At 34.2% G+C, this 13724-nt stretch overlaps 2 protein-coding genes across 16 annotated transcripts in view; both read right to left on the bottom strand.

Moving 5' to 3' along the window:
- Nucleotides 1-13724, bottom strand: part of LOC125652202 (BTB/POZ domain-containing protein 6-like) — a 294494-nt gene that overhangs the window by 193365 nt on the left and 87405 nt on the right. The window lies entirely within an intron of this gene.
- Nucleotides 1-13724, bottom strand: part of LOC125649939 (thyroid receptor-interacting protein 11-like) — a 49591-nt gene that overhangs the window by 15177 nt on the left and 20690 nt on the right. For 12 of the 15 annotated variants that reach the window (XM_056164624.1, XM_048877808.2, XM_048877801.2 and 9 more), the window contains 4 exons: nt 13645-13721; nt 11260-11370; nt 9012-9135; nt 4304-4440 (listed from right to left, as the gene is read on the bottom strand). In XM_056164624.1, coding sequence (XP_056020599.1) covers nt 4304-4440; nt 9012-9135; nt 11260-11370; nt 13645-13721 — 449 coding nt within the window. Of the gene's footprint in view, nt 1-2939; nt 2998-3191; nt 3593-4303; nt 4441-9011; nt 9136-11259; nt 11371-13644; nt 13722-13724 lie in introns of those variants that run through there. The other 3 variants (XM_056164632.1, XM_056164633.1, XM_048877807.2) reach the window with 2 other exon arrangements.

The raw sequence follows: 13724 nt of genomic DNA, 5'->3' as shown, positions 1-13724 counted from the left end.
AACGGCAATTATAAGAGCAAATGGATAATTTTTTTTCTTCTAAGCAAAACTAAAGCCCCACACTCAGACACTGCTGTCGACCATAATTTGACAGTGACTGTGTCAACAGAGGTGAAATGAGGTCTTAAATGTCAGCCATCATTTACTACAGGTCTATGAAAAGGCTTAGAACAATGTTTGCTTAAGAAAAGGTATGAATAACTTCAATGCTTAAGACCTGTACACAAGCCTGTCAGGCCAGCTTTTAAACAGAAAAAAACTCCGCCATCCAAATCAATTTAGTCTCCCAAACCCGCCAGTGTTTGCACTCCACCTCTTTAAAAATGCCGCTATTCAGAAGTGGATTTGTCAATGTTTTACAACAGCAAGTTGTGGACAAATTTGAAATAGGTTAAACCCAATGGATTTTTATTATCCTATTCTGTAATATTTAAATTTGCACTTAAAGAATGCAGGTAGTGTTGTGTTATGGTCATTTAATGTGTTACAAGGGTCAAGCAGTTTTATAGCTTTTGCTTGTGGCTCCCCTGTCATTCATAACCATTTTTTTCTGTTTACATCATGAACCATTTTTTCCCCAATAAAATAAGAAAATCTATGCAGAGGACCTAGGGATAGCCTCTTATAAACCGATCAAATTTCTTTCCAGTCCTGTGCACCATATGTGATACAACATACGACAGCTGTTGACATGAGAGAAAGGATTTGGTAAATATCATATAAGACAATGCACATGTCCTTTGTTTGATGAAGTGTTTCTCAAATCTCAAAATGCAGGAGTACAATTTAAAGTACAAACACAGTATTTCACATCCCTACAGCCATGCTTTCACATAAATTCAAAAGTACATTACATCAGAAATTTTAGACAGTCGGCAGCTGTTCTCAAAAAGAAATTCTGAGAATATTCCAGCTAATGTATAACCTGATTATGCAAATCTTTTATGCATTCACACAGATCTCTTTCCATTATTGTGTGCACAGTGTTTAATACATTTATGCAAATATACCTCAGTCCACACGTTCCCTGTCCATGTACAACAATCATGCAATTTTAAGCTCCAACTGTGTTTGTAAATCTTTTGAAAATGATTGAATTTGACAGCATAAGTTAAACATCCACCAAACAATACAGTCTACAAGTGTTGCTATTGTCATAAACAATATCTAAATTTGAGGTAACAACACTCAGACCTGATAAAAAGTCTTAATGTGTAGAACGTACCAGATAACAGAAAGAAAACAGGACAGGTGTTTCCATAGGTGTGGATCAAGGAATTTATAAATTAATCCACAATTCTAATGAGAGATCTCCCAACATAAAACCTAATAGTGAATTGATCTCAGTCTTAATCTAATTTTGATTTGCCATATGATGATAAAAGACTGAATGTCATGATATATTACATACAACTAAAGATATATTGGATTCAGTATGTTAATGATCAGAGTTCTAAATTTTTCTTAGTAGTCAGCAAAAATATCAATTTACATGTTCAATATTTCATGACATTTCATTTTTTTTAAAAACCAATCCTGATCTAATCCAAGCAATACCATATAAAAAATTCATTAGATGACAAGAATACCAGGAAAAATGTTACACAGATATGCAGTCATAAAAGTTTTACTTTAAGCTAATCTGTTTACTTTCACCATTACTTTTCTGAATTTTTTCCCCTTCATGGTCAATAATATACATAATTTACAAACCTTTACTCAAATGACATGGGGAAAAATTACATGGCTATTAACTGCTCTGATACACCTCCATGCCAGGCGAAAGCATGGTGACCTCTCATGACAATCAAACCATATGCTTTTTCAAATATTTTTGTCCAAATAACTGCTAGCAATTGAGCATGCTCCACTGCACAGTTAATGAGGAAGAGGCGTGCAGACAGTGTGAAATGTAGAAAATGGAAAACATTTCTCTGATGACAGCACAGAGTTGTACAGAAAAGAAAAAACTACAGGACACTTTCTTTTTAAAATTAAGAAATAATCTATTAATAATCAAGTGAGCTAGCTTACAAATATTCACAGACATATGTCTACAACTGAATGAACCTCTCAAAACATCGCATATTTGATAATGCGTGAAACATATACCGATAGTAATAGGGTTTTTGAAAAAAAATAATAAAATGTAAGAGTAAATAAAATTGAATCATAAAATATTAATCATTCTGGAAATAAATTGCAGTGACAAGCTATAAAGAACTTGCTGACAAGTATTATCAAAGTGACTCACCCCAACCAGGTAAAAATCTTATCTCTCGATTCTGTGCATTGTACAAAGCATTTACCTAGCAATCCAAAAATGAAAACCCGCCTAAATCATTACACAATTTACCCACGCTAACCTCAACATGGGGTTATCGCTGATAAAAAAGTCCTTTCCTGCCACTAAAGTTGGTAGAGGTCCACCATCTCAGGAATCAAATATAGAACATTAGGAAAATCATGCACAAATGTTCCATAACTATGTACTGCAATTTTTTTCCTTGCAAAAATCATTCATGCAATTCATTGTTTGAATAAAAAGCTAGGCAGTTTAAAATTCAATTACAAAAGTTGTAAGGAACAAGGTATTACACGGTACAGAACGATACAAGATACAATATTTCTATCGCTTGGTTTTATCTCTGCCCAGTGACATGTGCCTCTGTGGTATTCTAAACCTTATCAGGACCATACAAGGTGCTAAGCCAAAGAAAAAGTTAAAGTCTAGTCTGACTAAATCAATAATAGCAAGACTTAAACAGTACATATACCACTCTTACCTGACCCAGCAAAACCCTCCACCTTAACTTCAACCCCCCAAAAAGACACAAAAGAAAAAAATCTTTCAAAATACTCTACTTAAGTCACATTTTTAATTAACACGTCCATTACTGTCTAACCACTGAGTAAAAGTTAATTACAAGCATGCTGACCTCAAGTGACCTCTGTCTGCTACACTTGATCTTCCATGTATGCCTGCCATGTCTGCCCAAACTGTTGAACAACTATCATTTTAGGCTAGACCACAGGGATGAGGAAGTTTATTTGAACAAGGTAATCAACTTGAGATTTGAGTTCACTGTCTTTCAGAAAGGTAATACATTCTAACTGCAGAAACAAAAGTAAAATGGACATAACAGTATTCTATTTTTCATTTTTTACAAACTTTCAAAGCATGAACAAACCTGCTATCAGCAAAGGGAGATGTTCCATTAAATCTACTCCCAATTCATTTGCTGAAAACCAGAAGATCACAGATGGAAAGCATGTAAAAGCACTGATGCAATCCATAGCTTCTTGTAGATCTCTGGGGACCATTTCACAGGAAGTGGCTAGTGTGACCTCTGACCTAGCATTATCTCGTGCCTGGTTGTACCCGTCTCTACTGCTGCTTGCAGTCTGCCGAAATGCAAGGGCCAGCAGATAGGACTTGGAGGGCCCACGATAAGACTTGCTTGCAAACTTGGGATTTGCTTTGGCAGAAGATTCCTAAGGTCCTTAGCTACAGGAAACTCTTATTGATAAACATACGGTAACAGTTACTTTAGTAGCTGGCTTATCAGCTGTGAGCTCCTTAGATACCAACATTGGTGACACATAGCAGAGATAAAAACCCATTCAAGGCAAGACTGCCACAAATCTTCGTTTACAATGCCCATTGATTAAATAACTTTCCATTTATAATTAACAAACAAAATTCACTGCGGTTTAAACATACTGCAATATTTGGAATCAAAATATCCTCCACATATTGAACTCAAATAATTTTAAAAAGAAAAATTTCCTCGTTTGTGAGCCTAAAACATATATATTGTGCATTACGTGTACTCGTTGTAAGTCTGAATGCAGCACTTGAACACGCACCAGTACATCAGATATCACACATTAAACCGACAAAACGGTAGGTCTCTCAAACTGAGGGTTGCTTCCTGTTCAAGTTCTCATCCTTAATTGTTAAATCCGCTTGACCATGTGCAACTTTTTTCCTTGCTCTACTTTGAAAATTTTTGCTGAAATCAGCTACGCATTATTCACCCTTAAAAATACCCATTCACTACATACTTACCGGTACTTAATGATAAATTTCAGAAATGTGAATGTCAGTTAATAACAGTAAGCTGATGCTTCAGCATATGATATACTTCATCATCATAATACAAATATTAATGCACATTCACAAAGAGGACCTGTTCAGAATATATTTCTGACTTAACTTTTAAGGGCACCAGCATACTGGAAGGGAACCAAGTTAAGAGAAATTGATGAGAGGAGAAGAAATGGATAAGTGTTGATTTACCCCACTGGTGGACCTCCAGTGTTTGTTTTCAGCTTTCAGCCGCTTCACTTCAGACATCAAACGGTTAATCTCATGTTGCATGGATATATTGTCACCAAAGTCAAGGCCATCACTGGTAAACTGTCCATGATCGAATCCTATAACAAAACATGTAAATCATTAGGTAATTGGCCTGTTTCAATTCTGTACCAACCTATTACTGAACTGTGGTTTGCATTTGTACACATAGCATTATAACACTTTTCTATAACTTGTAAAGTGCAACAGTGCATCTCATCCAGATCTGAAGTACACCTATTCTTTACCTCTCAGGTATCAATTGTGAATATAGTATTGCATTTAAGCACAAAACCTGCCTGAATATTTCACTCCTGGTCAATCATGCAATCTAAACCCTGATCATCTTGAGAGAATACTTGCAGTGAACTCAATGCACTTCCAAGTTTACTTCCTGGACGTTTGAAATTGTACAGTTCAAACGTTAAAAACCCTCATACTTCTGTAACTGCCTGTAACTTTACAGATCACATAAACAGAAGCCCCCCTCCCCTTTCCACTTCCAAAGACTCTCATGCGGTGTCATTGCTATGTACAAATATGAAAATGTGCAATATATATGTACTCGCAAAGGTAGCTATGTGCAAATATGGATTGTTAAAAAGGAACGTAGTGGTAACAAGTTCACACATTTGCCGATAGTCACCTTGTGTGGGTGCATGATTAGCACATTATCTCTATATAGAAAAAATATTTAGCAAAGAGCAAACAACATGATCAACATATTACCTTACTATTCTTACAAAACTTAAAAGTGGGAGTTTCACACAACCATTACATGTAATGATTGCCTACAGATTAGCTTATATCCTGCCCGGACAAAACAGCAGTCATCTGAAGGTTCTCTAAGTCAAATAGTTCCTCTAGGAGGACCCTTTTCTCATTGAATCTCACAAATATTTGCTCAAGGGCTTGGGGTCTCAAATTCAGAGATCATTCATTTGGACCTGGAAATGATGATAGTGCAAATAATTCAGAAATCCACCAATGGCATGTGTTTATCTTAATTTATCCTTAACAAACATCTGAAAATGATTTCCAATGGTAAAGAATCTTCACACAAATATTACAACAGTTTTCTGCACGATCCTCTCCATTTGGATTTAACAGTCCACTGGCTAGTTCTTATCTATAATTGTGATACAGTCCACTGGCTAGTTCTTATCTATAAGGACCATATTCCATAAACTGATTTGCAATCATATCCTTTTGATGGCTGGAGATTTTGAAGAATGTTCCTCTGAAGGGGGGGGGGGGGGGTGGGGAGGGGGAGGAATCCTTAAAAGACTTTATCAATACACACTCTGCATCAAGAAAAAGTATGTTTAATATTCTACAGAATAAAGAACAAGAAATGTGTGTTAATTTTTCGCATTCAGGGTGTTATATTCTTCATCTTTCTTCCTTCTTTTTCTTTTGACACCTTCTATTGAGTTTCCTCTTTCTTTTGATGCCTATACCAGCCCAATTTTGAAGGGTATGGAAATCCATAAAAATGCTTTCATGAAACACCTATGCTTTTTGCATATTTGAGGATTTATAAAATTAGATAGAATAAAGGTTTAACAACTGATAGGATACAACTTCCTCTTACGATCCGTTCCACATTTTTTATTGTTTGATAAATAGGTTTATAAAAGGGAAAAAAGTGATGAAATAGAATATATTAGCCACCAAAAAAAATTATGAAATGATATATTGGAAGTATCGAACACATTACCCAAAATGCTCTACTTTCAAATCACCTTTGTGTCCAACAGTTTAGACCACTCGACCAGCTCGCTTGCAATATTCATGGGAGCTTTAAATCATGTCTGACATACTGTTTTCAATTTAAGGGACTTGGAATATTTTTTTTTAAATGTTATTATTTTGTGCAAGATTTTCACATCTTTCATCTATAGTGGGTCATTGCTCCATCTTGAAGACTGAAAAATGTATGTTTTGAGTTTTTCTATCAGTAAAATGGAATGTCGACCCACACACATATTGAAATTTAACCAAATTCGACTATAAAATGGTCACATTTTTAACCGTGTTCTCATTTTCCCATTCCAATAGTAAATATACAAACTTCAAAACCAATTGAAAAATTCTAACTCTTTTTGAGAATGATTTTCATTTTGTCTTTCCTATCCACCCATTCGTAAGCACTTTCTTGCCTTGTTCATCCATCTTCTTTGCTATATACAAGACTAATCTGCTTAACGTTCATAGCAATTTTGAAACTGAGTACAGTTTGCAAGGGTTGGCCTGTGCCTCTATTTTGGTACACGTATAGTGTGTATATATATATATATATATATATATATATATATATATATATATATATATATATATATATATAAAAGAAAAAGAACTGCATGAACTGATCACCAAGAATCAATTATAAAACTGTTGTCCCCTGCATGGTGCCCAACTTCCCTTCAATATGGCTGCCCAATTTAAAATGAGTCATGTAGGATACATGAGGATTATACATGTCACAGTGTTTGATAAATTGTTTAGTAAAACAGGAATTGTTGTTTGCTTAAACCCAGACATTATTCTCGCCTAACACAACTGCACAGCAACGGATAGCTGATTCTATTGGTTTCCTTTAATCACAAGTGTTTCAGACATATAGTGCTATCAAACACTTTCTTTTTACAGAAAAAACCCCAATTTTTCAGAAATTTTCAGGGGGAAAACCAAACACTTTAATAATCAAGTACACTATATATTTGACTGTCTGGGTCTAAATTATTGATCGATCACACATTCAAAATGAAATGAATATAAGAAAACACTTCTGTTGCAAAGCAACAAAAACTTTCATATAGCTTTATTATTAGTTGGTGGGGTTTTTTTGTGTACAAATTTACATGTCATAAAAAGAATAATCCTTTCACAGATCGGCCATGCTGCTTTATGTCCCAAGCAGGATGAAGAGCAAAATTATTTTGAAAAGATACATAAAAATTGAGTTGCCTATAGCCCTGGACTCAGTTGCACGAAGCTTAGTTAACTTTAACTAATAGTTAACTTGCCATTAACTTGAACATTTATTTAGCATTAACTTGAAGTTAACTGTCAGTTAAGCTTCATTAACTTTTGTGCAACTTGTCCCTGTTCTCCAAATGTTTGAGGTTGCTTAATGCCCTTGTTCAACCAATCAACTTTTAACATGAAAACAATTAAAATAATATTATCTTATTCATTGTTCACAAAATGCATGTGCAAATTTATATGGATATTATTTTACAACTAAATCAAGACATGAAAATGAAAATACAAAAACAATATCCCAGAGACAAAAACTAGTTCTATTTCATATTTTGAAAAGTCCTCCATTTTGACCTGTCAGGAGAAGAGACGTGCCTAACAAACAGATTAATGGGGAAGAAACTACAGCAGTAAAACAAATCAATTAGGTAATAACATAAATTTCTCTCACTACCTTGGAAACCCTTTCTGGGTGTGTCTCTGTCTCCATGGACTCCTCCATTACGTAATTTACATAACCAAAATGGCTGCCTTGATAAGATGTTGTCAAGGAAAACTATGAAGAGCAATTCCAGTCCTATTGATCAGAGATGTCTAGCTTAATATTATTTATGATACCAGTTGTTCTTTTCTAGGTGGTGTTTCTTATCTCTCTAGCTGGCCATGAGTTTACTTTTCAGTGCTAGTGTAATTCAAATAAAAGAGTTTGAAATAATATATTAGGGTCTGACAAGGTTCTTAATCCATGGAGACTTTGAGGAGTGAAATAAATTGTGTGCCAAGGAAGTTCTTTGATCCACAGAATCTCCCATTTTGCCCATGTAAGTGCAGTGTAATTAACTCATTCCCAACAAATCCATGCACCTTTGTGGCAAAACAACCATTCAGTGATTTTAATCATGATTAAATCTCTGAAATTTTGTTGTAAAATACTTATGCACTTGAACCTCTTTCCTCATTTTTCATGATAGAACAGTACAACTCTGTTTTCCTGAAACTGGATATCTCATATAATCTCTTATCTCCTAAATCCTATGATAGCAATACAAAACTTCAAAGTGAATCTTCAAACAATGTCCATATATATATATATATATATAGAGAGAGAGAGAGAGAGAGAGAGAGAGAGAGAGAGAGAGACTTGCTCACATCCAAATCAAAAATAGCTGAAAAATCACGAAATCATATTCGGCACAGGTCATGTGTGCATATATATACATCTAATAGGTATTTCATAATCATTATTGATTATTAACAGTAAATAACTATATCTAGACTGCTTTAGATATAACTGATATCTGTTTCTGAAGTAATTTATCTAAGGCATAGAATAATTGACCATCACCACCCACCCACCCACCACCCCCAATTAATATTGTAAACCACATCTAGTCATTGTCAAGCAAGGCTAATTGACATCCATGTGTTAGTATAGATTTAAAGCACATGTACTATTAACATGGAATTTTATGCCATTCCTTTATTTTCACCTATTTCCCCTTCATCCTGAATTGGGCAAATTCAAATTTACCCATAATTCTAAAGTAGTAATACACAGTTTGGGACAAATCAAAGATGAGACAGAACATTCTATCAATACACATGGAATGGATGAATAACATTTGGCAAAAATTTTCTGTATGATCAGTAATCATGATGTACTTGCCTAATGGGTGTCCATCTTTTGGAGAGGTCGGGGACATACCACCCTGACTGTCCTGTTGAGTGAAGGTCGCTTGTTGCTGCTGAAGAAGTTCTTCATGACTGTGTTTTAGTTCATTTATTTCTCTCTACAATTTTGAGAAAATTTATCTTTAGGTGAGAAATCAAATTTTAACATGGACTCAGAGCCAATAAATACCTTGTTGTGTCATGTTTGAGCTCTTCGTATTAAACTACCTAGACCCAGCATGATGACCATAAACTCAGAATTACTTGAAGTAGAAAGCATTCAAGTCAAATGATTCTAAACCTTTTGATATTTGGGGTGGTTTTTTTTTGGGGGGGGGGGGGGGGGCTTTCAATTTATGGTCTCCAGGCCCACTCTGTTGACTAATAGTACTAATGAGTTATTTCCCTTAGTTGAGGGATGCATTGAAACATGAAATAGATTTAAGAAATAAAGTCAGCGTTTTTGTGGATTTTGCAGGATATCCTCCGAGGTCAAAAAATGTTGTTTTGAAATATAGTTTATATATTTCAGACAACATTTCGAGACCAGGGAGGTTATCCTGCATCATCCATGAAAACATGAACTCTACTTTTATTTTACTACAGCTAAGAAATGTACAACTGATCGTTTACCGACACAGTTACAAATTAGGTCACTTCAAGACGTCATGGCAATTTTCGAAATGGACTAGGCCTACATGGTTTTTTTGCTGATGAAAGAAGGTGAGATGGAAGGGTATACTATATCTATTTTGAAAAATATTTCAAGTTTGATGTTAACAGATTATATTAACTGCTTTGAATACACAATGCAAGAAAACTATACATATATGGAGGAGGGTGTCTGTGCATCGACATATTTGTTTTTTTGTGTATCGATCTCGGAATGCAGACGATTGGTTTATATTGAATGACAAATATTCATCAGTCATTTATAAATTTGTTTTGCAACATATATTGATTAATTTTTTATTATAAAATTGAATTATCAGTTATTGAATTTATTGTCGTAATAGCAAAATATGAAGTGTAATTGAGATGCGTATAAATCTTCTCATAATTAGTTATTACGTATGAGGGTATATCGTAGAATAATGATTGCAGCATTCCTTTGATCTTGGCCGTGGTAGAATTTTGTACACGCGCAGCAGGTACAGATGTTTATCAGAACATTCATATATTGCCTAAAGTATGATCATCAGCTGCTGTGCAACTACTAGGGCTGAAATGATACGCCCCCTTCACGATACATTACATATTGGGATACTTATGCCATGATTCAATACTTTCAATACAATACAATTTACAGAAGAAACTAATAATAACATCAAAGAAAAAATTAATTACCAAGAATCAAAATCTTAATTTTAAAAGCAAAATGTTTCCAAACTGCCCAACGGTAAGATACTTGTTGGCTCTGTAGTTTAAACTGATAAAGTACATTATGGTATTATCTTTGTCAACCTCAAGGCAAACAACATTCTGCACTTCATTTGACGCTATTTTGTCCCTCATGCAGGTAAAAATAATAAGTACAGGCTGAGCCTGATGTATTTTACTAAACCCGTTTGTATTCAACATATCAAACCGAAAATCGAGGCAATGAATCGAACATTGAATCAAGCGTTTATATTGAACAGTATCGATATTTTGGTGAATCGTTTCAGCCCTAGAAACTATACCCAAATAATTCATAACTATTACCATCTACATATAAGCAGTCTACCCATACATTATCTACCCTACCAAGCATTCAAGGGAAGAAGAATTCCAAAAGATCTGGTAGTTACTAGTATCGCCATGAAAAGCAGTACAATGGTAGGTACTTCTACACATCACATAAAACTTTGGCTTTACAGCAGTTTGCTGTGATCTGAAGTTTCGCAACAACGGAAACAAAGTTATACCAATTGTCTACTTTTTCAATTCATTTATAATTCAGAAAGAAAAATAGATTCTTGCAGTTCTGACTTGAACAGATACACAGGGTATAAAAATAATGAAGCCAAGATGTGAGTAATTAACTGTTTTGTTTTGTCATTTCAAAAAAATTCCAGGTTGTTGCACTCAAAATTCAAAACCAAAATGTGTGTCTTTAATTTTTGAGGTGTGTCATATAACACCAATATTCAATATGTGTATGAATATCAAATCAGTAACTTCTACGATGTGAAGCACTAATTTACCTAGTTATCTTTAAACTTTTATTTGATTTCATACAAAAATTTGAAGACATCCATTACCTCCTTCTCCTCCAGCATCTGTCTGTACTGATTAGATATCTTGTTGATCTGTAGTTCTGCAGACTCGGCTTTTTCTTCCAACTCATGGCTGAGTCTTTTAAGTCGTTCATTCTAAGAATACAAATATGAATGGTCAGTGCTGTAGGGTGCTATGCATAAAAACCACATATAACGTACTGTTTTAGTTTCCCTTTGTTGTACTTTTATCGGAAAATGAGCTGAATTTTAATCTTTTCTCTTCATGCAACATATACCTTAGTCTAACATCCTACTACTTTGAACTCAAATCATCACAACAATGTGCCTGGAATACAATTAAAAAGGGACAATTCCATCTCCCAAGATTTGTTCTGAGACCCATACTTACAATTTATGTGCATGCAATTACCCGGTACATACTTTGCACCATCTAATGATTCTACAACTTCATAACATGAAAGTTACATTCTCTCTCCTAAAATTCTCTGAAGCAAAATTCATTGACAATGAGACTAAAATTCAAGCAGATGTAAATCTAAACAAAGTCAAGACAATCCAAATTTTTACACAGCTTCTGCAAACAACATGTTTTACCTAAGTGACACCTGAAGTCCAACTTAACCCATACAGGACAAATCACAGTTGATTGATTATATTCTTGGTTCATTTACAATCTAACTATACTACTTGGCTACATACAGCATCATTAGTTCAATTACTGCCACAGCACTGAACCAAGCTGTACTCATAAAATAACTAGACATTAACTATCATGTCAACTTAACTTTTGTGCAACCGCGTCCTGATAAATAGTCTTTACATGAAATCACAAACTTGAGCTTCATATGAATGTCTAGTCTGTTGCAAGATCAGTCAAATTTAATGTCTATTCATCTCCACAGCCAATTTTTTGAAATACATTACAGAGAGAAAAGTTCAAAAGTTCTTGTTAAAGAAATATTAGATCCACCACTGAGTTTGTGCTTAACTTGTGTTACCCAAAAAAAATTCAGAGCAGGGTCTCATGTGCCAACTAAGTCAATATTGCCAGACAAGAGAGTAAAAACAGCTTTTGTGTAAACAGAATGTTTACATACAGAAATGAATAAGGACTAAAGCATACAAACTTATGAAAGGAAGTCTGGGAAATGCGACAAAAGCATGATGTCTGCTATTTCAGTAAGTTAGGCAAGAACTACCTTCATAAGCAAAGACCACTTTAATATCTTTGTACATTCCCATAAATTCTCATCTTCATCTTGTCTAGAACCTTTATTTTACATTCTATAAATCATTTTAAGAAAGCTATCGTAATCAATCATGAATGTCACTGCCTACACAAATATATACTTATTATCCTATACTAGCTAGATTTGCCATCATCAGTGAACATGTTTTGATGACATGTAACAATATCTTGTTAAAGCTAGACTAATCTTCTTTGCAATACCTCAAAGCAACTGTGGAAAAAAATTAAAGACAGTTTATTGTGAATGTCCTTATCATAGCGGTTACCATATTTTAACACTTTTCGTGCTATCCATGTAACATCAATGTGTTACAATGCACATACTGGTACATGTACTAGCAATAAAACCGTTGTGAAAAAGATGTATACTAGTAATAACGTCTGGGAATCACTTTTTAGCTAGCATTTTCTTCATAAACCTTCACCTAAATGAACAGAGTTTTATCATGGTTACTCAATAATTTCCAAGTGATGATTTGATGTTGAACTTACAACATAATTTTCCTAGATCAACTGGGTTTTCTTCTATGATTGTCCTATCATAAACACTTCTATGATTTACAGTTCATGCACATTTCATCATCCTACACTATACATGATTTACAGTTTATGCACATTTCATCATCCTCCACTATACATGATTTACAGTTTATGCACATTTCATCATCCTACACTATACATGATTTACAGTTTATGCACATTTCATCATCCTACACTATACATGATTTACAGTTTATGCACATTTCATCATCCTACACTATACATGATTTACAGTTTATGCACATTTCATCACCCTACACTATACATGCATGCAGAACCTGGATCAGTTACCATGTTCATAATTCAAAATTCTGAGCATATAGAATAAAGACTTTTCAGGAAAAACAAGAAAAATACATCTTTTTTTCCTATCAAAGGATTGCTGACATTTTTTCCATCACCAACTGTTACAACTATTTTTCATCATGCAATTTTATGCAATATTGCTTTTAAGCAAGTTGATGAGGAGAACATACTTAAATTCCTATTATAATAATAATAATAAAAAAAAAAACAAGCATTGAGCTAGTTTAAATTATTTTTAAAAAAAATTCAGAAGCATGGCATAAATAGTCTCAAAACTCCTTAAACATATAAAAACTGATAATAAAACATACCTCGGTCTTAATAGCAGATATGGTGTTTAGACACTCAGCGTTCTTTTCCTGAGAGATTCTTAGCTCAGTGGCATGGTCTA

This window comes from Ostrea edulis, chromosome 5 (genome assembly GCF_947568905.1).
Source record: "Ostrea edulis chromosome 5, xbOstEdul1.1, whole genome shotgun sequence".
NCBI classification, from domain to species: Eukaryota; Metazoa; Mollusca; class Bivalvia; order Ostreida; family Ostreidae; genus Ostrea; species Ostrea edulis.
Note: the sequence above shows the minus strand (reverse complement) of the source record. Positions and strands in the feature narration are given on the sequence as shown.